This window comes from Lepidochelys kempii, chromosome 9 (genome assembly GCF_965140265.1).
Source record: "Lepidochelys kempii isolate rLepKem1 chromosome 9, rLepKem1.hap2, whole genome shotgun sequence".
Taxonomy (NCBI): domain Eukaryota; kingdom Metazoa; phylum Chordata; order Testudines; family Cheloniidae; genus Lepidochelys; species Lepidochelys kempii.
The window spans coordinates 65,326,926-65,352,048 of NC_133264.1; the positions used below are offsets into that span (position 1 = coordinate 65,326,926).

The following is a 25,123-nucleotide window of genomic DNA, read 5'->3' on the forward strand; positions in this document are numbered from 1 at the left end:
TTGTATTGTGGCATCACCAAAAGGCCCCAGTCGGGATCAGGGCCACCTTGGGCTAAGTGCTGGGCATACATAGTCTGTGCTGTAAGGAGCTTGTCGTCTAAAAAGTTCTGGCTAAGCAAATAGATTGTTAGTTCCAGGATTTTGTTCTGATTATATGAACTCTTCCCAGCTGCCTTCCCACTAGCACTTTCAAGTTCAGTCCTTCCTTCTTCAGGGCTGGCTTCATTTTCAGCAGGTCACAAGGATTGGACTGGGATGAAAAATATGCCAGTACTACCCTAAATTTCACTCACAATTTAAGCTCCACCTACTCATGGTATCAGAGTAAAGTGCTATTTACATTTGATTGCTTGCATGCTTTCATCGAGAGTTCACAATATAGATATTCTAGTTATCGCCATTAGTCTTCCGGGGTAACTCTCCATTAAGATGAATAGGGGCTGTTCACACCACTCAGAGCTATTGATCCAGGGAGTCTGCAGACTCAGACATTCTGGCATCAGCGTATACCCAGTTCACATGCTGCAGGTGTTACTTTTGCACCAATAAGGGCTAGAGACATAATTGGTATTTTTTAAAATGGAGTCCCAACGGTCCCCACCACAAAAAGATACTGTCTTGCTGAGTTGGGATGGGCCAACCCAATTCAGTCCCCTAGAGAGGGTGCAGCTGGCTTTGTTAAAAAACATACTATATTCTCCTCCAATTCCTCCACCATCCAAACCATCTAACTTCACTCCACATGGCAAACCTAGATTCACTCCCAGTGTTCTTATATCACCCCAAAATAGCTGACCCCTTTCACATAAATGAATCTTTCTCTGCTGAAGTCAAAGGCTGGCTGGAAGGCCCCGGGGCTGCAAAGTTACCGTGCTGCAGCTCCAACAGGAGCTAGAGCCTGTCTTGCCTCCTGAGACTTAAGCTCCACTTCCAAAATGGAGAACACTAGGTGGGCCAAGTGCTCGGCGGGGGGGATGATTTCTCCAAGGATGTGGCTAGGGGTTCGCACAGTAGCAAACATGCTTAAGACTCCCTCCCTGCTTTTAAAGCTGGCTATCTCTGCTTTTCCTATCACTCTTGAAAGCATAAAGTGTTTTAAATGATGTTTACAATGAGATCGTAGAAACTTGAACCTTACATTTCTATAGCAACTTCTATCCTAAAGGAACTTGAAGCATCTTACACACTTTACACGTACAAGAACAGTTACACTACCACTTAAATGCAGCCACATCTGGGGTAGGTCACAACACCTGTTTAATAGTGAACAACAGCATATGTAACTGAAATTCCATGGCTCAGTTAGGGCAGCAGAATGTAATGACCCAAAGTGGAATGTGTCCTGGATGCCAGTACACTGAACAAAGAACCCTGGATCTTTACAGATCACATCTGGGCATGAGGTCCTAGGTTTTGCCTCTCATCTGAAATTAACAAGCACTTTCATTACAATAACAGTAACAGCATCTTCTGAGCTAGCTTTACAAGAAGGGGGTATGAGGATAAATGGTTTTGTTTCACTTTCATTAGGATAAGGATAAGATAAAGCTAAAATGAAAATCCTGAAGACCTTGCCCTTTGTTAGTCAGATCAAATCAACTTGGAATCTCTTCGTATCTTTCCCAGCTATAATTTCTGTTTTGTTGGATTTTTACCAGAATAGTCCAAGTAACAATTTTCTGATTGACACAATTTTCCATGGGATATGGTGGTAATTTGATTCATTGCTGTAGTTTCAGTTTGAACGTGGGGTTTGCATTGAGTTACATGACACGGAATACTTGAATTTGTCTGCTTAAGATTTGACAATAGGATAGAAAAGTCACCTTTGGATTAATTTGCTTTGTCTGCTAAAGTCCCATTAAACTGAAGACAGCTGGTGTCAAAGGCATAAAGGGAGACAAAGTTTTGCTCCCAATTGTGGGAAATGTGTTTAAACAGGCTAGAAATGTTTCCTGCTCTGCAGGGTATAATACACTTAAATGGTTACATTAACATGAAAATATATAACAAAGAGTGTATTTAGGGCAATCCCTTTGTATCCTGTGCTAATGAATTTGAATTTCAGTAATGAAGTCAAAGGGTTGTATTCTTCTCTTGATGCATGCAGTATAGTAACTCCCATTAGCATTAATGGGAGCTGCACAGATGAATCAGAGGATCATAATAGTTAGAGATGGAAAAGACCTATCAGAATATTGAGTTTATTCCTCTCTTAGGGACAAATCCTTCTCATTGCGCTCTTGTAAGCAGCCCTATTGGCTCAGTTCTTATGGAGATGAGCGCCATGTAAAATATCCCAATAGATTTGCAGGGAGCAGAATTTCAGGGGTGAAATTCTCCCCATGCAGGAGGCCAGCACAAGCTCTATGGATCACTTATGTTCTCCAAAAAAAAAAAAAAAAAAAAAGTGGGCTTGGGGGGCTTAATTGGTGTTTAAATGGTGTACTATGCTGGTGCACAGGAGTGAATTTCACCTCGTGACTAAGGCATGATTTGATCCACAGTCCCCAGATAAGGGGGAACAGCCAACATTAATCCTGTGCTACACTAAATCTTAGCCAATACTTTAAGGGGTTGGCTCTGTTGTACTGCAAAGTGTGTCCAAAATTCAACATTCCTTTGGGAGATCTACTTCCTTCCCACGACATCCCAGTTTCCAGAAAGCTGCTTAGATTGTCAAAAAAACCTGGTTTTATGGCAGAAGTTGTTCCTTCCCCCTGCACTAAATCTGTTCGTATCCACCTAGTTTACAGTTTAAAGGATACCTTAGATGTAAAAGGGTGTGTCAGTTTTCGTATTCTGTACAAGTAAGTTAACTGGAAGAAAAGGAAATTATTAATTGTAACATAGGTCAGGGAAAAACAAGGATATTGGGCCAGATCCCCAGGTGGTATAAATTGGCATAGCTCCATTGCACTTCATTGGAGCTATTCTGATTTACATCAGCCAGGCTCATTATGCCTAGTCTGTTGAACACTGCAAAAATTCTTTACAGAAGCTGCATGCGGACCTTGGTCTCTATCAAAAGCTGAATACTAAATTAACATAGTTCAGATCCCTTGTTTCATTAAAATCATTCCTTGTGAGCAATTGCTTTGTCCAACCACTGTTGACCTCCTGAATTGGAATGGGCAACATGGGTTAAAAGCATAAACATTTTCAAATCACAAACCCCAACCAGGGAAGTTTAAAAAAAAAAAATCCTCAATGCAGTAAAAAGCATTTGTCACTGTCCTCTTCTATTAGTATCCTCTAAACATTTTAAAAGAGAAGCTGTGGCAGGATTACATTTCTGCCTGGGCTGGAGGTTTCTTATTAGTAAAGGCAGAGGGCTCTGTAAAAGCCCATAGGTTAAACATATAATCTGGTATTCCCCCGTTCTTGTTTCCTGATGTTAAGCCATTAGGGTAGATAAGGGAGAGGTGCAGAGTCTTCATTTATAAGCAAATGATGATCTGTGGTTGGGGACTGTTTGCAATTGCTAGAGCTTATTATTTTATCTTGAACTTAATACAGTGGATCACTGTTCACTAACCAATACCAGCAAATCCCCAACCATTCTGCAAAAATAGACCAAGGGCCGGAGCCTCAGCTGGTGTAGGTTAGTGTAGCTCCTTGAAGTCAGTAGAATTGTATTGATTTACACTAGCCATCTAGCCTGGAATCTGGGTTAAGGGAGGATGGTGTTGCATAATATAATATCCTTATGGGGCTGGGATATTGCTCTATTAAAAGTATTATGGGAGTCCTGGGCAGTAGGGGCCATCGTGGCTGTATCATCTCTGCAGGGTTGACATTGTACAGGACCCTTTCCCATATCCGTTCTGGGAATCCTTCTCCAGGATGGGCATTGCTGCTAGTGGGCAAAAACTGCTGTTATCAGAGATAAGCAAATGCTACATTTTTTTTGAAGTGAAGGCTGATGTGTGGTTTGTTCTGTTTTGTAATAAGAGCAACTCCTCAGTTAACTTTAAATTAGTTTCCTGCACCATAGCAATTATTTCTTTATTTTACAGCAAAACATTTGGGGGTATATTTTGTGAAAGTGAGGGACAGACAGCTCTCAGTGAAGTTGATACTGGTACACGGGTATGTTTTTTAGCAGCTGGCCTCCCTTTTGCACACACAGCACTAGATCACCACTTTGAACTCTCCCCTGATGAGGGGCAGCCCACAGGTGCACTGTCCCAGGAGTTGTGCAGGAACCAAATTGGGAATCAGAGGCTCCACCCACTCACCTGTGCAGGATGGGAAGTAGCAGCTGGATGGCAACTACTCCCTTGTCATCCCCCCCAGCCAGGGCAACGTGGGTAGTTTGTAGGTTGGAGTGGGTAGGCTGGCTCACAACTGAGCCCATAGTTTGCATATTGCAAAAGTTGGGCATGTATTTTTGCACCTTTTTCATGTGTGATCTTAAACTGGGAGGGAAAAGAGGCAGGAAGAGTGTTTTAAAAGGACAAGTCCAGGATAGCTCTTCACCCACACTCTCCTCGAATTTCTGCAATTGCCTGATGCAAAGGATTGTATTTGGGGAAGGGGGCTGGCCTTCTGCAGAAAAAACAGCCAGGGTCTACATGACACAGAGGACTCTGTAAATTTCCTGCTTTTGGTCAGAACCCTGTATGTACACTGAGAGCATGGGTAATGCCTTGTATTGAGTATGTTTTAATGAAAATAAATATGTCAGATGGAAAAAAATCTTAAAGAAAAGTGTAAAATACTACAGTTGTCCGTGAAAGATGGCTAACCACAAGTAAACATCAATGGCAGTGTTTGATCCCTTCATGTTTACTATTTATTCATATTTATTATTCATAAATTCCAGCACAAATGTTAGGCCTGCACCCCAGTGACACATTTGCATTTTACTTTAAGTTTGATTTCTCTCTCCCCCTGCCCCCTCCAGTTTTTCAAACAGGGATTTAATGATTTAGCATCCCATATAGTTTCTCTTGTGTACTCTCTAGCTCTTCTCAGCTCTTCCCCTTCTTGTTTCAGGAAAAGATTTTTAACATGGAAAAGTGATATTTGAATACATTCCCCTAAGGCAATCAATTTACTTTTAATTTGTCTGGAACTAAGCTTTTCTTTGTTGCAATGAGAAAGGATTGAAACTGCTGTAAAATGTATTAGCTTCCAGGAAGATTTTGAAATGAATTTTTTAATGATCGTGCTGTTTGCTGTACCCAGCAGCAGTGTCATCATGATTACAGTATAACCATACAGTTGCTGCGAAAACACTGAAACATCAAGATAATGCCATACTTTCATATGAGGGTACTTATGGTAATAGGTAGCGAAAATTAGATATACTAATAAATATTAACACTTATATGGCCCCTTGCATAGACTTTCCTATAAACCATCTTCATGTGGCTCAAAAACATGATCAATGGTGTGGAAAAAACAGCCACTACTCTGTTTACTTCGTATTTCAGACAAATATTCAGGGCTCAGCTCAAAAAGAAGCTGTATGCTTCCTGTGCTGCAAAATGTTTGGAGAATTTCTGGAGTTCCCTATCTCCAGATGTCTGTCTCACACACATGCATGCGTGTTTCCGCACAATATCCCTTTCCCCCTTTCGGTATGCAGCCACAATCATTCAAAACATCACAGTTAGGATATTAGCACCTTTGCTTCCTCAGCCTACTACTTGCTTGCCTTAGCTCTAATCAGTCCATAGCAAGCTGCTTTAATTCTTAACTGGATCCTGAGCCATCAGGAATCATGTGCAGCCTGTACTTCACCCAGGCATTCCCTCTGTAGATGCCCGCACAATCCACTGAAACACCTGATGCCGTTTGAAGTCCAGCACTTTGTCACGTACTTTTCCTCCATCGTACAGGCCAAAATACACATGCTGAAGCCCAGTCAGTCTTGGAGTGTCCTTTTCACCTTTTCTTTCTTATTTTCCATTTTCATGTGGCTCCCTGTTTCTTTCCCTTGCTCCCCATGCGTAGCACAAATGAGTCCTACTTATTTGCCTCTCCAAATGTCCTCTGACTTGGATTTCTGAACTGATTTTCTGTTCAAAAATGGAAACTCCAGGGACTATTGTGATTGCCCAAATTGCACTGTAGATGGTATAACAGCACATGTCATCCCACCATTTATCAGAAATATTAAATCCCCTAGCACTTGTGCCTTGGTATGTTTTAACTTTGCCTCTGGCCAGCACTAGAGATCCAACTGAAGATAATACAGTTGCTCAGGGAGCTGAATGGGCTATCTCTTCAATCCGTTTTCAAGTTGTACAGGACTAGAGTGAACTCAGGTGAATAGGAGAATGACTGTGAATAGGAGAGTAAAAATACGGGTAGTGCAGAAGCTTCAGTTAACACTTAACTGCCACAGGCACTACAAATACAGATGATTTGGGGCACAGCCCTTCACATACCTCCCCAAACAAAACTGTACACGTGTACCTGCTTGATGGTGAGATTAAAAAGCCATTTTGGGGTTTGTTTCTTCACAGGGCTCGTGCTGTGACTCACATCTGTGAAGCAACACCTTATGCCAGGCAGCAGGTGGCATGTAAAGCTGCTGGGGAAAGGGGGAGTCTTCCATGGCATAGAACCTTGTAAAGTAGTCACAAGGTTGCGAGACTTATGAGGCCAGAACCTCAGTCACACTACAGCTGCTTTGTGCTGTTTTGTTGGCACAAAGCAGTCTGAGAGCTGGCTGACCTGGCCAGTGGAGAATTCCTCCAATGTGAGTGACTCTTGGGTTGGTCTAGAGCAGTGATCCCCAAACTTTTATGTCACTCCCCGCCCCTTACCCATAATGTAATCTTCCCATGCCCGCTCAAGGGACTTCCCTTTTCCCAATTCATTTGCAAATTGGATACTATTAATTTAGGCTTAAATAGAGACTGGGAGTGGCTAAGTCATTATGCAAGGTAGCCTGTTTCCTCTTGTTTTTTCCTACCCCCCCCCCCCCCCAGATGTTCTGGTTTAACTTGGATTTAAACCTGGAGAATGGTCAGTTTAGATGAGCTATTACCAGCAGGAGAGTGAGTTTGTGTGTGTATGGGGGTGGGGGGGATGTGAGAAAACCTTGATCTATGCAGGAAATAGCCCGACTTGATTATGTAAAGAGTTGTCACTTTGGATGGGCTAGCACCAGCAGGAGAGTGAATTTGTGTGGGGGGGTGGAGGGTGAGAAAACCTGGATTTGTGCTGGAAATGGCCCACCTGTTGATCACTTTAGATAAGCTATTACCAGCAGGACAGTGGGGTGGGAGGAGGTATTGTTTCATGATTTCTGTGTGTATATAAAGTCTGCTGCAGTTTCCACGGTAAACATCTGATGAAGTGAGCTGTAGCTCACGAAAGCTCATGCTCAAATAAATTGGTTAGTCTCTAAGGTGCCACAAGTCCTCCTTTTCTTTTTGCGAATACAGACTAACACGGCTGTTCCTCTGTAACCTCAAAAGGAGTCCCACAAACAGCCCTGCAACAGTAGGTAGAGATGGGCCCTGGGTGTTAAGGCCTTGAGATGACATGCTCCCTTCTCTTTCCTGCAAAGGGAGATCATGAGGGAAGATCATGAGGGGCTGGGAGTGGAGTCGCTGCTGGAGCCAGGAGCCACAGCTGGGAATGGGGCCAGAAGTGGGAGCTGCGGCCAACGCTGGGGCCGGGTCACAGTTGGGGCCAAGAGCTGGGGCGGGGGCTGGAGCAGAGCTGTCGGCAGAGCAGAGCTGGGTGGCACTTGCTCCCCTGCATCCCCCAGGCCTGGCCCGGCCCGGCCCCACTTTGCCCCCTGAATGTTCCTACAAGTCCCCCTAGGTGGGCGCGCCCCCACAGTTTTGGGACCACTGGTCTAGAGCCATGTGATATCACTTACACCACTACCCTGCCAGCTCCAGTGGTATGGCAGGGAGAAGGGGCATGGCTCTGGTTTCTTTATGCCCGACTAACCCTAGCTTCAGGAATGGTGTTTGCGGGTGGTCTAACTTATACCCAGGAACTGCCCTGGGATCCAAGGATATAAAGGTTGTGTCAAACACTCCCTCCTCTCTCTCTCTCTTGCCCCCCCCCTCCCCCCCACACACCCCTTTGGGCTGTACTGAGGACTCCTCAGCCACATCCCAGGACTGGGGCCACAGCAGTCTCTTTCTCACCTCCCCCAACCTTCTCCCCAAATACAGTGAAAGTAAAAAAGAGGAAAAGAGAAAAGACCAGAAGGGGTGAATGGAGAGAGCAGGGTGGAGCATGCGTCCCATATCTGGTATTTGATTGTAGACTGTTTGAATCCTGTCATACTGTGGAGGCTGCAGTATATCACTGGTGTCATGAATTCATGAGTCTGTAGAAATGCCCGAGCACCATAACAAGCCCTGATATTTTCCTAACTACTTTGTGGCTGCAACAGCTTCCCTTTCCCCCAGCCCCTTGTGTTCTAGAGTTCAGTGAAAGCTGCTCCTTGCACCAATGGACAAGGAGTGTTCTGTTGGTCCATAATATTACACATCAGGCTATCTCCAGGTCATTGCTTCTTTGCAGCCATGTCAGCCCGTCTGTCTCCGCTGCTGTAGCCCTTGTCCATGCTTGCTCATCTCTCAACTTGACTGTTACTGTCTCCTCTCCAGCCTTTTCACTTCCTCCCATTGACCCCTCCAGCCAATCCAAAAGGTTGCGATTCTCCCCTTTCCTCCTCATCGTCCTCTGCCTTGTTCACTCTCCCACCCCACCATTGATATGCTGTTTTCTATGGCGTGGCAGTCAAGATCCTCACCTCCAAAGCCCTACACACTCTAGTCCCCCTCTGCTGAGCACATCTTTACTCTTGGTTCTTTCCACTGCCTCTTGCTCTTGTCACCGCTCCAGAACCTCCTCACTGTTCCCTTCATCTCCTTTCCCCATGCCTGGCTTTGTTCCATCATTCACATGGTCCTCTACATTTGGAACATTTTGTCTCCCTGTCTCCTTGTTCAGATCACTCACTGCTTCCAGGAATTCTCCCTACCTTGTTCTCTCAGAGAATCTTTTCACATCTCACCTCACTGTCCTCATGTCTTTTCTTGTTCACCTTGTCTAAGAGCCTGAAAGGAAGTCCACAGAAGTCCATAAGTAGGGCTCTACCAAATTCACGGTCCATTTTGGCCAATTTCACAGTCATAGGATTTTAAAAATAATAAGTTTCATGATTTCAGATATTTTAATCTGAAATTTCATAATGGTGTAATTGTAGGGGTCGTAGCCCAAAAAGAAGTTTGCAGGGGGCAGGGTTGCAAGGTTATTGTAGGAAGGCTAGTGGTACCGCTACACACACTTCTGTGCTGCTGCTGGCGACAGGGTTGTCTTCAGAGCTGGGCAGCTGGAGAGTGGCAGCTGCTGGCCGGGAGCCCAGCTCTGAAGGCAGAGCCGCTGCCAGCAGCAGCACGGAAGTAGGATGGAATGGTATTACCATCCTTAATTCTGCGTTCCTGCCTGCAGAGCTGGCCAATCAGCAGCCGCCTCTCTCTGGCCACTCAGCTCTGAAGGCAGCAGTGCAGAAGTAAAGGTGGCATGGTATAGTATTGCCACCCTTACTTCTGCACTGCTGCTGGCGGGCCACTGCCTTCAGAGCTGGGCACACAGCCAACAGCCACCACTCTCCAGCTGCCTAGCTCTGAAGGCAGCACAGAAGTAAGGGTGGCAATACCATGACCCTCCCTAAAATAACCTTGCAACTCCCATGCAACTCCCTTTTGGGTCAGGACCCCCAATTTGAGAAACGCGAGTGTCCCCTGTAAAATCTGTGTAGTATAGGGTAAAAGCACACAAAAGACCAGATTTGATGGGGGGGAGGGGGAGGAGACCAGATTTCACGGTTCATGACACATTTTTCATGGCTGTGAATTTGATAGGGCCTATCAATAAGGAATCATGGGGATCAGCCCCTCAGGTGTCAGCTGCTCAGGTCAAGGAACACTGTATTAGTGTAATCATAGTGATTTTTACCTTTCCGGGGACCAATATCCTGGTCTGATTTTTAATTAACAGACGTTTTTTACCCTTTCTCTTATGACTTGTATGTGAAGCTGGTGAAGTATTTCTACAATAGATTTTTGTAAAAAAATTGCTGAGATGCTAAGCAAGCTGCAGTTGTGAGGTAGTCCTGCTTTGTACATGCTGTGGGTCTAACTGGCACGGTTCTGACACAATTTCATTCCTGCAGTGCCAGTTTGTTGCTTTAGATCAATGCTGTTCCAGTCTCTTCCCTGGCTCCGATTTCCCCCTCCCTTCTCCCCCTCCCACCCACAACCCCGTTAGCAATATGGGCTATACCTTTTTTATGCAGATGAAACAGGTTTGTTTCTCTCCTCCACCAGACCTTTCTGAAGCAATTTCATTCCTCGCCAGCCTCTCTGTCTGTAGACTGCATGGCTCAGGCCTTTAAAATCAATACAGACACAACATGTGTGTGGTTGGGGCTCATTGTAAATTGCCTTTGTGCTAGTCCCCTGAGGTGGGAACAGAGGTGGTTTGAAATCTGGAGCTCAACGTGGGCTTTACTTTACTCTTTGAGAAGTCTATTTATTCCAGAGCTGGTTGGGTTGGTTGGTTATTTATCTTTCTATGTTTGGGATTATGCTCAGCTCTGACTGTTTTTTCCCGTTGTGGGTGTGCATAGATTTAGGTTGGACTTAAAAGCAGTAGCCCACTGTCTTTCTGATTAGACTTCAGAAGTGCTGTAGTATCTTAGATCACTGAGGCCATTACACTAGCATTGTAGGAATCAATATTAAGGTGAAATGCTAACAGCTTCATTGAAAACATCCATCTGGAGGTGTGCATAGAACTGACCAAATGCTCCCCAGTATCATGTCCCAGCAGACACTTGGTCTTGTGTAAAACCTGGGATGGAGTGACTCTGTTTGGGTTGTTCCAAAGCCTTGAGTAGGAACATGCAAGGAGATCTTTCCAGGAGATCATATGCTGCGCTTGCACACCTTCCTGATAAGGAAGGGTGGTGGCTCCAGTCAGGCTCCAATGGCAGCACTTTTTGCCCACGCGGAAGTAATTCCTCCCGTTTGTGTGAGAGGGACCCTGTGTGGAGATGCAGAGCTTTCTGCTGTATCTGCCAGGCCAAGTGCATTTCATTAGTTCCAGCTCAGCAAGATAAAAGGCAGAGGCAGTCGAGAGAAGGGAAGTGTTCTCGGGGTGGCTGTTTTAGGAAAGTGTTAGGGGTTAAGCATTATGTTGAATTGTTTTAAGTATAAGCCATGATGTTTTGTTCTGGGTTAATTTCTGAATATAATCCAGGATCAGGGAGATTTAGGGAAAAACCTACTTTGTGCACGTGCTGCCTTTTATTAGAGGGTTCAGAACCTGCCCCTTCACACTTCTCGCATGGAAGGCTGCAGAATCATAGCCTTTTTTTACAGCATTTGCCTTGCTGAGCTGATGCTGCTCGTTCAGTGATCCCTACCTACAGCACTGTCCTACCAAGTGTGGTCCTCTACGGCTGATTTTCAGCAGAACTAGGACCTTAACATCAAACACACTCAGCTTCCAGCATGCTGAGCTCTCTGGAAAATCTGACCCCTATATTGAGACTTTTTTTAAAGCCTGAGGTTGTGGTCCGAATTCCATGCTGCCAGAACAGTTTTAGCTGCTTATTCCTCCCAGTTTTCCCCAGGCCAGTGCACTTGGGTTCAGGGAATACCATCATTCAGTCACACGCATGCGGCCCTATTTGGGTTCAGGTGCTTGCTCCATGGCTCGGGCTCTCCCATGTAGTGGAGCAGAGAGGAAATGGAGGCAGCAGAGCTGTCAATTGTCTGCCTTGCTGCAGGAAGGAAAGCTATTACCTCTTTACTGTTCCCAGCCACTCCTTTGTTCTCTCCTCCCTTTACTTCCTGTTGGTGCCTCCGTGGCGTATCAGTGACACCACCCGCCCCGCCCCATCCACTCTGTCAGCTTGCTTGCTCCCACCTTGCTCATTCAAGGATCCAGGCAATCTTCCTGCCCAGTTCCAGGAAGTCCCCTACTGCCAGCTGCCTCCCTGTTGTTTCTGCATTGTGTGCACTGCACTGTGTGATTATTACCTGTGCTTTGCTCCTCACATTAGGAATGTTTTTAGTACAGACCGCAACAATTGTATTGACTCAGGCAGGTCTAGAGCTGTAAAGAATTTCCTGTCTTCTTATTTCGGATAGTTTAAAAATATTGCTTTAAAGGACCAGCACATGAATGTGAATAACTATTGTGGGTGCTGTGATGGCTGGGTGAACTGGAGCTATGCTAAGGAGACCAGCACTGCGCAGAGGTGTTGTGCCTGCGTGGTACAGGAGCATACAGAATGCATCAGGGGAGCGAGAGGGAGCCTGCACATGTGTGGCAGTTATTACACCTGTTCTACAGGTATTCCTCCCTTGGGTTCAGGCTGCTCCACAGTGGCCGCAGGCTAGTGCATAGATGGGTTGGAGCTGTGGTCACGTACGTTAACGTCATCTTTCTGGGATCAGTGCTTAGCCCTGCTGGAGCACTAGAAACTCAGTTATGTTTGCCTCTTGCATAGGTGCACTGGAAGAGGAAAGGAAATTCCTGTGCTTACCTCTAGCACACCTGCCCTTGGCATCTATAATGGAGAATATTACTTCAGATTATAATATTATAAAATATTAATATTAAAATATATTAAAATTAAATTATAATATTATACTATATAATATATAATATATATAATATAATATTATAATATATAAAATTAAAATATAATCTTATAAAATATTACTTCAGATTAAGTCCTGGTCATCCATGCCATGCTGATCAGCATGGTATCTGAGAGCCCAAGCCATCTGAAGGGAGCCAAAGTTGTTGTTGTCTGCCATTTTGTGGCTTTTGCAAAAGGAATTGACTCCCTCAGGGAACTGATGGGCAAGATCCCCTGGGAGAATAACATGAGGGGGAAAGGAGTCCAGGAGAGCTGGCTGTATTTTAAAGAATCCTTATTGAGATTACAGGGACAAACCATCCCGATGTGTAGAAAGAATAGTAAATATGGCAGGCGACCAACTTGGCTTAACAGTGAAATCCTTGCTGCTCTTAAATACAAAAAAGAAGCTCACAAGAAGTGGAAGATTGGACAAATGACCAGGGATGAGTATAAAAATATTGCTCGGGCTTGCAGGAGTGAAATCAGGAAGGCCAAATCACAGCTGGAGTTGCAGCTAGCAAGAGATGTTAAGAGTAACAAGAAGGGTTTCTTCAGGTATGTTAGCAACAAGAAGAAACTCAAGGAAAGTGTGGGCCCCTTACTGAATGAGGGAGGCAACCTAGTGACAGAGGATGTGGAAAAAGCTAATGTACTCAATGCTTTTTTTGCCTCTGTCTTCACGAACAAGGTCAGCTCCCAGCCTACTGCACTGGGCAGCACAGCATAGGGAGAAGGTAACCAGCCCTCTGTGGAGAAAGAAGTGGTTCGGGACTATTTAGAAAGGCTGGAAGAGCACAAAGTCCCTGGGGCCGGATGCTTTGCATCTGAGAGTGCTAAAGGAGTTGGCGGATGTGATTGCAGAGCCATTGGCTGTTATCTTTGAAAACTCCATGGCGATCGGGAGAGATCCCAGATGACTGGAAAAAGGCTAATGTAGTGCCCATCTTTTAAAAAGGGAAGAGGGAAGATCCTGGGAACTACAGGCCAGTCAGCCTCACCTCAGTCCCTGGAAAAATCATGGAGCAGGTCCTCAAGGAATCAATTCTGAAGCACTTAGAGGAGAGGAAAGTGATCAGGAACAGTCAGCATGGATTCACCAAGGGCAAGTCATGCCTGACTAATCTAATTGCCTTCTATGACGAGATAACTGGCTCTGTGGATGAAGGGAAAGCAGTGGACATGTTGTTCCTTGACTTTAGCAAAGCTTTTGACACTGTCTCCCACAGTATTCTTGTCAGCAAGTTAAAGAAGTATGGGCTGGATGAATGGACTATAAGGTGGATAGAAAGCTGGCTAGATTGTCGGGCTCAACGGGTAGTGATCAATGGCTCCATGTCTAGTTGGCAGCCGGTATCAAGTGGAGTGCCCCAGGGGTCGGTCCTGGGGCCGGTTTTGTTCAATATCTTCATAAATGATCTGGAGGATGGTGTGGATTGCACCCTCAGCAAGTTTGCAGATGACACTAAACTGGGAGGAGTGGTAGATACGCTGGAGGGTAGGGATAGGATACAGAGGGACCTAGACAAATTGGAGGATTGGGCCAAAAGAAATCTGATGAGGTTCAACAAGGACAAGTGCAGAGTCCTGCACTTAGGACAGAAGAATCCAATGCACTGCTACAGACTAGGGACCGAATGGCTTGGCAGCAGTTCTGCAGAAAAGGACCTAGGGGTTACAGTGGATGAGAAGTTGGATATGAGTCAACAGTGTGCCCTTGTTGCCAAGAAGGCCAATGGCATTTTGGGATTTATAAGTAGGGGTATCGCCAGCAGATCGAGGGACGTGATTGTTCCCCTCTATTCGACATTGGTGAGGCCTCATCTGGAGTACTGTGTCCAGTTTTGGGCCCCACACTACAAGAAGGATGTGGAAAAATTGGAAAGAGTCCAGCGGAGGGCAACAAAAATGATTAGGGGACTGGAACACATGACTTATGAGGAGAGGCTGAGGGAACTGGGGATGTTTAGTCTTCAGAAGAGAAGAATGAGGGGGGATTTGATAGCTGCTTTCAACCACCTGAAAGGCGGTTCCAAAGAGGATGGGTCTAGACTGTTCTCAATGGTAGCAGATGACAAAACAAGGAGTAATGGTTCAAGTTGCAGTGGGGGAGATTTAGGTTGGATATTAAGAAAAACTTTTTCACTATGAGGGTGGTGAAACACTGGAATGCGTTACCTAGGGAGGTGGTGGAATCTCCTTCTCTAGAAGTTTTTAAGGTCAGGCTTGACAAAGCCCTGGCTGGGATGATTTAGTCAGGGATCGGTCCTGCTTTGAGCAAGGGGTTGGACTAGATGACCTCCTGAGGTCCCTTCCAACCCTGATATTCTGTGATTCTATGATTCTATGAATTAGCTTGTGTCAGTGCAGTTCCTTGTGGACATCTGAAACCTGCTACCAGAGCTAACAATCTCTGTAGTGAGTCCAGCAAGTTACGTGGCACAGAGATGAAGCCGCCATCTTACTTTTTGAGATGGTCTCCAGAACAAAGTTGAGGCCTATTGTGGGGGATAGGAACAACCTGGCAAAGCTAGCTGTTATGCTACCTGCACTGTACCAGTTTCTGGGAATAAACAGGGAGTCAGTCCTGCATCTTTCACAATCAGTAATTTTCTTCTTAAAAGAAATCAAACAATGTCCATAAATTTAACATTCCCCAGCTCTTCCCAACCCCTGCTATTCATGGATTCCAATCAGTTCTGCTATGCAGGCTATAGATGACTTTCTGAAAACAAATACCTAACCATTTGTCAATAACAAGCCAAAGGAGGGAACCATTCACCTCCCAGACAGAGCAGTAACTGAAAGTAACAAAATCAAAGTATAACAGCATTTAGGCAGCTCCTAATGGAGGTTGTTCTACATGTAAAGCTGAGCACATCATTCTCTGAAAACACTGTAGAGAAGGCTACTGAAATCCAGACCTCCTGCACAGCCAGTCAACATTGCCTTTTGTACAATGGGGTAGCTGCTGTGATGTAGAGAAATTGCTAACATTTTAGACATAGATTTTCAATGAATTGGTTTTTCTCTCTTTTTTCTAGGTTTGCTTTTTACTAGCTGATTCTCTGTAAGTGTTAAGCTGCTCATATTTTGGTGCATTGTGCTATGTGCTGAGAATTTTTATCAGCCGCCCTTGTGCTAGAATGTGGTAGAAATACAAATGTATCTGAAAAGCTGAGGTGATGTGCACAGAAGTACAAAGCATCAAAACGAACTGTTTTCAGGTGGACAGGAAGCAAACCAAAGCTGAGTCTGCACCTCTGTGGGTTTCAGTATTTCAAACTGGCAAGGACTGAATGCATTATTGTATTATTATTAACATTAACTCTTGACCACACTGGGTAGTTAGTTTATTTGTGTACAAGTTACAATAAGAATATGCTACATAACAGTGGTTCTCAAACTTTTTTTTTTCATGGACCACTTGAAAATTGCTGATGGTCTCGGCAGACCACTTAATGATCTTTCCAAATGTTGTTTGTACCGTTAGCTAACTATTGTAAAGCGCTTTGGATAAAAGTGCTATATAAAAAACCCTTAATAATAATTAATGTTTTTTTGTTCTACAAATAAAAGCACACAACTCATATTTTAATATCAGTAGTCTTACCTTTCTAATGCGATGGATGTGCCCTCGCAGCCCCCGAGCTGGGGCTGGAAGGGAGTGGGCGTCTCTCCCCTGCAGCGGCAGCCCCCGAGCTGGGGCTGGGAAGGAGTGGGGGTCTCTCCCTGGCAGCCGCAGCCCTGGAGCTAGGGAAAGTCACCTCTTTCTCTGGCCGCTGCAGCCCTGCACATCCCATATTCCCCCCACCCCCTCTTCCCACCCCATTGCCCCCTCCCATCTGCATCTCACCTTACATGTGCATCTTCTCTGGGGTCCGGGCACCTAATTAGTGGAGCCATGCCTGCGCAGCTCCACTAATTAGGTGGGTGGCCCTTCATTCTTTTGTGTGTGGTCGCCCAGGCGTGCACCTTAGAAGGAACTATCCATGGACCTCCTGAATGGAGCTTGTGGACCACTGGTGGTCTGCAGACCACAGTTTGAGAACCTTTGCTACGTAATTTTGAATGAAATGTGTGTGCTTTGCAAAGGTTTACTGAGTTGTCTTCAGCTACAAGTTCTGATCAAATGAAGAAAACACTAGAGTCAAAAGCAAATACTGGAAAAACCTGGGATGTTATCTGTATTAAATGGTCTAGTTCTTAGGACAAGGCAGTGAGAGTCAAGACTTCTGGATTCTATTCCCAGCTCTGCCACAGATTCACATTAGCACTTCAGACAAGTCACTGAACTTCTGTGTGTCTTATTTGACCATTTATAGAAGGGGGATAATATTTTCCAAGTTCACAAAAGAACTGTGTGATGTACAAGGGGAAAATGTGTTCTCTTGCTTGAATGTGGGAGTCCTGAAAAAGGTGCAGAACCACAGAATTTCTTCTTCACAGGGAGGACTGGCCACAAAGTGGTTGCGTAGGGGAACTCCACACCCTGTGTGTGCCATGGATGTGGCCAGTGGGTTCACAAACTATGCAGATTCACTGACCAAAACCCCAGCATAATGAGCTCTGGCCACTATTGGAGGAATAGATTCCCCCTGTGACAATCCTACCTGATATGATTTTGAGCAGAGATTGAAAATGTGATCCTTAGTTTTTGTAAAAAGCTTTGAGATAAAAGGTGCTGTAGAAGTGCAAAATATTATCCCGCATATCAACAATGGAAATGCTGCTAGTTGCAGCCTTAGGTTCTGGAGCAGACAGCAGGGAGAGAATCTTTATTATTCCCATACGAATGGAGATCAAGTGCTGGGAGTGACAAATTTAATCTTCAGTGGAAGGAGATGGTGCTGGTTATTTACAAAGCCTCTGCAATTGTGTGGGAGGCCAACAGGGAATTAAGCAAAATGTAAAAATCAACAAAAATACAAACAAATGGCAATCCCAGATGTAGAATTTATGCTCAGATTTTTCATGTTGAACAAAGTTAAAGCAGAGTGCCTTTTAGCATTGGTTACTGAAAACAGAAATGCTGACTCTAAGCAGCTTGACACATGAGACAAACCCGTTTTAATTTATTTCCTATCGTAAGTTGTTTCCCTTTAGGTTTTAGTTCTGGTAGCAGCAAAAAGCAAATGACACACAACCTGTTGGAAATTGAACTTCAGCCCGTTAAAATAATAAGAATAATAAAAAATGCAATAAAATGCCCCTTTAAAATGTCACTTTTTAAAAATGTCTGCTGTTTGTTTGAAAGTAACTAACATTTACGTAGGCATAATAGAAAGGGTCTGATCCTGCAAACTTCCTGAGAATCCCCTGGAAGCCAGTATCCATGTCCTAGCACATCCTACTCTGGTGATGAATACTTAGATTGTCTGTGTGTGTGTGAGTATATAAGTATTTACACCATGATATCTGATGGGACTTTGGAGTTAGTTTCTATGTACCACATGTGTGAGTAAGGATTGCAGGATCAGCTTCCAGAAAGAAAGAATCCTCAATTTCATAAGCCATTGTATTTTCTTCACACAGATCAAACTGATGGATTTCATTGTAGGGAAGAGTGTCGGATCCTTGGTCACTCAGATAGATGCTGGATGCCCCGGAACTCTGTCCCCAGTCGTGCAAAATCCCCCGAGCATGGAAGGAATGTCATGGCACTCTCTATAGAAGCTACCACTGTGGATACAGAGTCTTATGAAGACTGTAGTACAAAAAGAACTTTTGCAACGTTTGGCAAAGATGGGAGTGAACCCCTGGCCGACGAGCGTATCGTCAACCTGAAAGGCAAAAGAACAGTGGATCTGCCCATCTGCAGCCCAAAGGTAAATGGTGCAGTCCGTGAAGCGGGGAACGGCTGCGAAGCTGTGAGCCCGATCACGTCACCCCTTCATCTGAAGAGTCCCCTGTCTAGCAAACCTTCAGTCTCATACAACATAATGCACTGCCCGGTAAATCGCGACCTGGAGCAATTTGTAAACAATGGCCCTTCTCGGCCCACCGAAGCAGAGCCTAGAGGGGCAGACAGTGAAAATATAATGCATGAAATTAACCCACTTCTGCAAGAATGTAGAGAAAAAGACTCACCAGGAGTGAAGAGACTAAAAGACATAGTGCTCTAAATGGCACCATATAAAAAAGGAGAACCAACACTACTACAAGTGCATATTGTTTTTAATTGCTTACCAGTGGTTCACAAATTGCTGTATTTAAGAGCTTTCCCTAAATGTATTGTTTATAAATGAAGCTATCGTTAATGTGACAATCCCACTTGTTTCAGCAACCAGCAGGGGTGTTCAGTTGAAGCAAATTAGCTTGTTTTTCTTTTGTCACGGGGTGGGGGTGAAGGTGAGACCAGTTCAGTTATAAAGAAGTATTATGTATGGAGTATTTTCAATTTATATATTTTTATATATCAAAACTCTCTATAATAAATTGCCATTCTTTGTAATGAATTGAATTGAAAACTCCTTATCCGGCCATCTTTAATAATCACCCTGATGTTTTTGTAGTCAATACAATTTAATGGCCATTTCTTGTGTACCACTGTTAAAAGAACAATTCAATGAGTTTTAATATTTGCCTAACACAAGGCTGTTTGTACTTTAAAATGTTGCTATTTTGCTGTGGACACCCCTGCATTAAGAATCCTTTTGCTATCACATGCCTATCTGTACTGTTACCGTATTTGATATTGCAAATTACTGTCTGTCTAGTGATGGCAAAAGGCTTTCAAGTTTAAAAAAACACAGATATATTTAAAACTTGGGGAAACTGCTACTTTTAAAGCCAATGTTAGGAGTGTTTTCCCCCCATCTTATCCTCCAGCACCCCATACATCCTATACTTGTTTTCACAGTGCTATAATAGATCATTGTGGAAAGTCATTTGGGGGATATTCTGCTGCCTAATTTGCAGTTGTCAGATGCAGCGGGCTGAACGTTTTGAGATCTTTTTTTTTTTTTGTGTGTAATGTCAAGGCACTGCATGGAAAAGCTTCTCCGTAAGTTATTAGTTCCCAGGTTTAGATCTTCCCTGTTTCTAATCATCTCAAAGCGAGGGAATTGTATAACAGATCTAAATTAGCATCTTGGTTAGACACACACTTCCTGATTCAACATTCCCCCAGTCATGATTACACTAAGTACCTGCGTGAGTGTGTGTATCTCATCATGGGAGGGATTTTAGAGTGGTATTATTTCTGTTTATCCTGCATCATAAATAGGTATAGAGTAAGCAATAGAAGGATATACGTGTAGGGACAGACAGGTGAAATGTAACACCACTACTAATCAAATTAATGTGCCTTCCATATGGAGAAGAAAAAAGAGACATTATTTTTTCTCATAATTTTATGTGGTTACAAATTTGCACATATAAAATTGATTTTTAAAAGAAAAAAGACCATTTTAGCTACTTGAACAGCCATTTTGTAGAAAGGAGGGGAGCTGTAAAGATTTTCACAGCATTGTATATTCTCTGCTCTCCTGCACTACATAATAGTTCAGATTAGTTTTGAGTGGGGTGGGGTGGGGTGGAGGATGATGGTTTGTGAATTAGTAACCCTTTATTTGACAGACTTTTCTACCAAAAAGAATATTCATTAGAGCGTAACAGTTCATTATGAGGGAGGGAAAAATACAGATATTGCTAACATTTGCTCTGCCAATGAACTGAAAACAATGGTTTCTAGAGAAACAGACTTCCCAGTACTAATGTATCTTGATAACATTCTCATTACTTTGATTTATTTAAATTAAAAATGTCATCAGGAAAAGAGCCTCCAATTGTTATTGTCCTAGAAATCGAATAAGCTCCAGTCATTTCTTTTCTTTAGAGAAGGTGGATAAAATGGATATGATTGAGTTTTTAACTACTCCAATTGGTACATTACCAGTATGTCTTCTGGATCCAGGAGTTTGAAAATAATTTATCAAAAGGAACTTCTGATGAAATCACTAAAGTTTTCTTTATTGGTGTTGATTGCTACCTCATGCAGATGGAATCCCCTTAGTAGATGTGACTGCATCTGTCCCTCTAAAACTGAGCCATATTTCTTTTTTTCCTTTAATTTTGAAGTTTGATTCATTTTTAAATGGTATGTTCTTTTTATTCTAGTTTTTCATATCTGGGGTGCTGTTCTGCTGTCATTAAAATATATATTTTTTGCAAGTGGATGTATTATATGAGCAATAGAAGAAACAGGTTGGTTTTGGGGGAGTTTAAGTTACTGGACTGCCTGTAATATTAAGATGAGTGTTTGTTCATTATGATGTTACTGTATTTGTTAACTTCTGAGAGCTTTATTCAGTGAAAATTCATGTCCCTACTTACTGAGCCACAGAAGCTTGTTAGATATCTTTTTGTTAACTGCAGAAATTAATCCTCATCGATGGCAGAAAATTGTTTATAGAAGGATTTTGTGTGTGTGTGTGTGTGTGTGTGTGAGCAGTAACTCAGAATTAGTCTATAGTACTGTTCCCCCACCCTCCAACACATATATTCTTCACACTCATATGGATAACCGATGGCAATCATGAAACTTTTGATATCAGGGGCCTCTACTTAGGATGCTCAAAGACTCTGGTTGCCTTAGGCTAGCTGACAAAATGAGTTGAAGTTTATATGAACCTTTTGCTGTCTCTTGGAGATCCCGCAAAAAAGTCTTGGGTTTCTTCAAACTCCTGAGTTTTACTGCTTGGATTTTGTTACAAAATCCAGGAAGCTCATTAGTTTTGTACCAAGTTCAGTGAAACTCTCCTTCCAAGAGTTACCTTGAGATTTTGAATTTTCACACCCCCAAATGTAAACAAACCCAGGTGGGGATGTGTGTGTTGCAAATGGGGTGAACTGAACTTATCCGATTGCTTGATGCAACCTCTTCTGACTTGAAACGGGTGGGTGTCATGCTGCATTAATGGCAGGTCATTTCCCTGAAATGAGCCATTCAAGTAACTTCACAAAAGGGAGCTGATGAGGAATAGCCAAAAGGCTTCCCTGAAGAGAGCCGAAGGCGTGACCCCTCACTGTGATAGGAGAGAGCCCCATTCCCCACCCCACAACTCCATGTCTGCAACAAGTAGGAAACTATTTAGCCAAAAAGGTCATGTTCAGATCAAGGTCATAGATCCACCTTCTCTCCCCAAACATACGCACATAAGTATGACCCTACTTTAATGTAATCTGACTCTGTGGCTGAGCTCTGGCTAAATTCCAGCACTGACTAACATCATGATTCCTGCCTTGGGTTATCTTGATCCAGCTCCACTGAAGTCTCCCATTGGTTTTCCTGGGAGGTTGGATTGGGACTTAACTCCCCAAGCCAAATAATTTTCCCCAGAAGTGCTTGCACGTTATCTTCTATGGAACTGAGAGCAACAATCCATCAGGCAACACGGGAGAGGAGAGGATAGCCGATCAGTGTGGATTCTCCTCCATCCACTACACTGTGCTGTGAAAATTGGACTGTCCTGTTCCTTTCCCACAGCCCTCCTTCTCCCCATCCAAGGAATGACTAGGCGAGGGTCCCCTCTCACCTGACCTGGTGAATATAAAATGGACAGAAGAGTCCAGCTGTTGATTTCTACTGAACATGGGCCTCTGACTATTGAGCTGCCAGCACCAGCCTGGCACTGGGAGGAAAATAGATGCTAACTGAAAAGAAAAATAAAATATTTCTCTGATTTACCCATTAGAAACATTCCTTGCCACTAGAAATAAAAGCACAGCCCAGAAAATATGTGAAATATTTCTTTATTAAAAGGGAGTTTTAAGAGGTCAGTAAGCCCTACTGCCTCTAAGCAAACCATTTAAACAACAGTCTTTCCCATCCTGGCCTGTGCTGAAGCTTGGGATCTTGAGTGCCTAAGGCACCTCCATGACATATTGCTATCTCATGAGAAGAAGAACCAGGAGAGGGACTGGAAAAGGTTCATCGCCCACAGAGTTCTCTTCCAAATATTTCCTATTCCTACTTGCTTTCCCTCTCTCATTTGAAATCAGTTCAGAGCTTCTGGCTGAGCTGTAATATAATTTTTAAAGTAGCTAAATTAACCACATCAAAATGTGAATGACCCAGGATGGTTTTTTTGGACAAGATGTAATGAAGCTCTCTTTAGAATGTATATTGTTACCAAATTCGGCACAGGAGAATCGTTTGAATGTGATGTTCCCCCCCCCCCCCAAATCTTTCGTTCAGGCAAACTTGCTCTGCCTACCTATTTACACAGGAAAGTAAGAATGGTGTAGTAGTTTATACCACATTTAACAAGAGCCTGATTTCCAGAGGTGCCAATCATCCACAACCCAAAATGAAACCAATACTGCATTGTGCATGCAGCACCTCTGGATTTCAGACCCCAAAGATACAGTCCATGAGTAAATTCATGACATGCTCTGCTCAAAGTGTAATATTTACCTACTTGATAGAATCTCTTTAGAAAATCCTTTCACAAGTGGAATTTTCTTTTCCTTACATTGAAATCTTGCAGCACTGGTTTTATTTTTATGCTGATATATACAAGGGGGAATGTGGGAGGGAAGGGTTACGGGAGGGTGGATTGATGGTTTAAAAAATAATCCATAAGCACTTAATGCATTGTCCTGATGAAGTTGTTGCGGTTATCCCTGTTTTATTGTGAAGCTGGAGATGGCCTGTGGATCACATATTGTGCAGAAGTGAATTACTTTTTTTTCAAATAGGAAACAAGTTGCTTTTGTGAAGAACACACTGTCTGATTAATATGTTGAAATTACTCTGGGGGAAAAAAAAACTAATGACGAATAGAAACACATTTGTCTGTCATTGGGGGAAATGGATGATCTTGTTGCTACAGCTGCTTTTGCCGCTACAGATAATCTTTTATCCAACTTACGAGGTGCATTTAACCTTACCAGAAGAACCCAGCTAACTCTGTTGCAAGCCTTGGTGAAATGGATTCTTTACTGGCATCAGCTGATGTTCAGCTGATATGAGCTGGGATATAATCTTTAGTGACAAGAGCTGACCGAGTGCAAGCTAGTTTTCAGCAACAAATACCTCCTTGCACTATTCAAATGCTAAGGTATTGGTTGCAGAAGATCTTAAGTCTTAGAGCTACAAGCTTCTGTAGCCTGCTGACCAGCCTGATGACACCATAATTGCCCGCGAAAGCAAGGCGGATTTCAGTGGGACTTAAGTACAGTACGATTCATCAAGGTGTCTCTGTTGCTGATTATATGAAGAATAAATAGTTGTATATGCTGATATGTATGTTATGTACATTTTCACAGTGATGGAATCATTGTAAACAAAAATATGGAAAAAAAATCACCATTCTGTCTATTTTATGAAGATGATAAAGCAGCTTTATTAAATTATTACAGTTCTGTTTCAAAATGGTGTACCTGCCACATTGTTTCTCTCATCTGATGAGACCTTTGTTTTCCACTTCAATGTGATTTCTCCCCTCCCCCCCATTTTAGTATTAAAGGCAATTATTGAATAAAATGGAAAATAAGTGTTTGGTTAAATATGACTAAGAGGGTTTGCTTGTGATTACCTCAGCTTGTTGGCCTGGCAGAAACCAATGCAGACAGAGCTATTCACATGGTCTTTTCTTAACCCTGTAGAATTTCAGCTGGTGCTAAAATGGATACTGTAATATCCAGAGGCAACTGCCCAGTTTTAACATAGCAGCCTTATTTTGAAATGTTTTAAATCTCAGATCTATAATAGGTTCACGGGAGGGTGAAATTCACTGTAAATGCATTGGGACCACTTAAGCCCCTCTCTTCCATTTAAATTCCACTTACAGCCCATGTGGAGGGCTTAAACGTGAACTGCAAAGGAAGGGAAAAAAGTGGGTGTTCGCCCCCTTTCCTTCTTCATTGTTTGTAAAGAAGGCCTATAAAATGTTTCATCCACGTGCTTTCTACCACAGGAATATGAGGGAAAGCACGTCTTGCCTTTCCAGGTGTTGCAGGAGGTCTCTTTGGAGGACCTAGAGAATTGGTTAGGGAACTTTCTCTGCCCTTAATTGATTATCCTTCTGCAGTTCTTGCACTGGGGTGAATTTCACCCATAAGGGGGTGTTATATTAGTCTTCTTCCATTAACTGGATCTTTACTCATTTTAGCTAAAACACATGATCTCGAAGTTTTGATGAAAGACTAAACAAACCTAAATATCCTGCAGAAAAATAATTATCCAGTGGGGTCTGTTTGGGGAGTTCCTTTTAGAAACAGGTAAAGAAATGGAGTGGCTGATGGTGATGATGGGAATAATAGTTTAAAAACAGATTTATGTTTGCTGTCTTTATCTTTAAAGCAATGGTGAAGATTACAGCAGTATGATACAATATTGAAGGTTCCTCTAGGATTATCCGTTAAAAACTGCCAGATTCTGAGATTTAACACTGGAGCGATGTAACAGCCTATACTGGCCCTTTAACAATAGAGGGGGCCAGACGACCTCGTTCCAGGAAGATGGAATGA

The 25,123-nt window shown here is 43.3% G+C and overlaps 1 protein-coding gene across 6 annotated transcripts in view; it reads left to right on the top strand.

Annotated features, from left to right (window-relative positions):
* PCDH19 (protocadherin 19) overlaps nucleotides 1-24,160 on the top strand; it is a 113,216-nt gene extending 89,056 nt beyond the window's left edge. For 4 of the 6 annotated variants that reach the window (XM_073360845.1, XM_073360846.1, XM_073360847.1 and 1 more), the window contains one exon: nucleotides 18,182-24,160. In XM_073360845.1, the coding sequence (XP_073216946.1) occupies nucleotides 18,182-18,771 (590 nt within the window). In that variant the 3' untranslated portion in view covers nucleotides 18,772-24,160. The remainder of the gene's footprint in view (nucleotides 1-18,181) is intronic. The other 2 variants (XM_073360851.1, XM_073360850.1) reach the window with 2 other exon arrangements.
* Nucleotides 24,161-25,123: the final 963 nt, after the last annotated feature.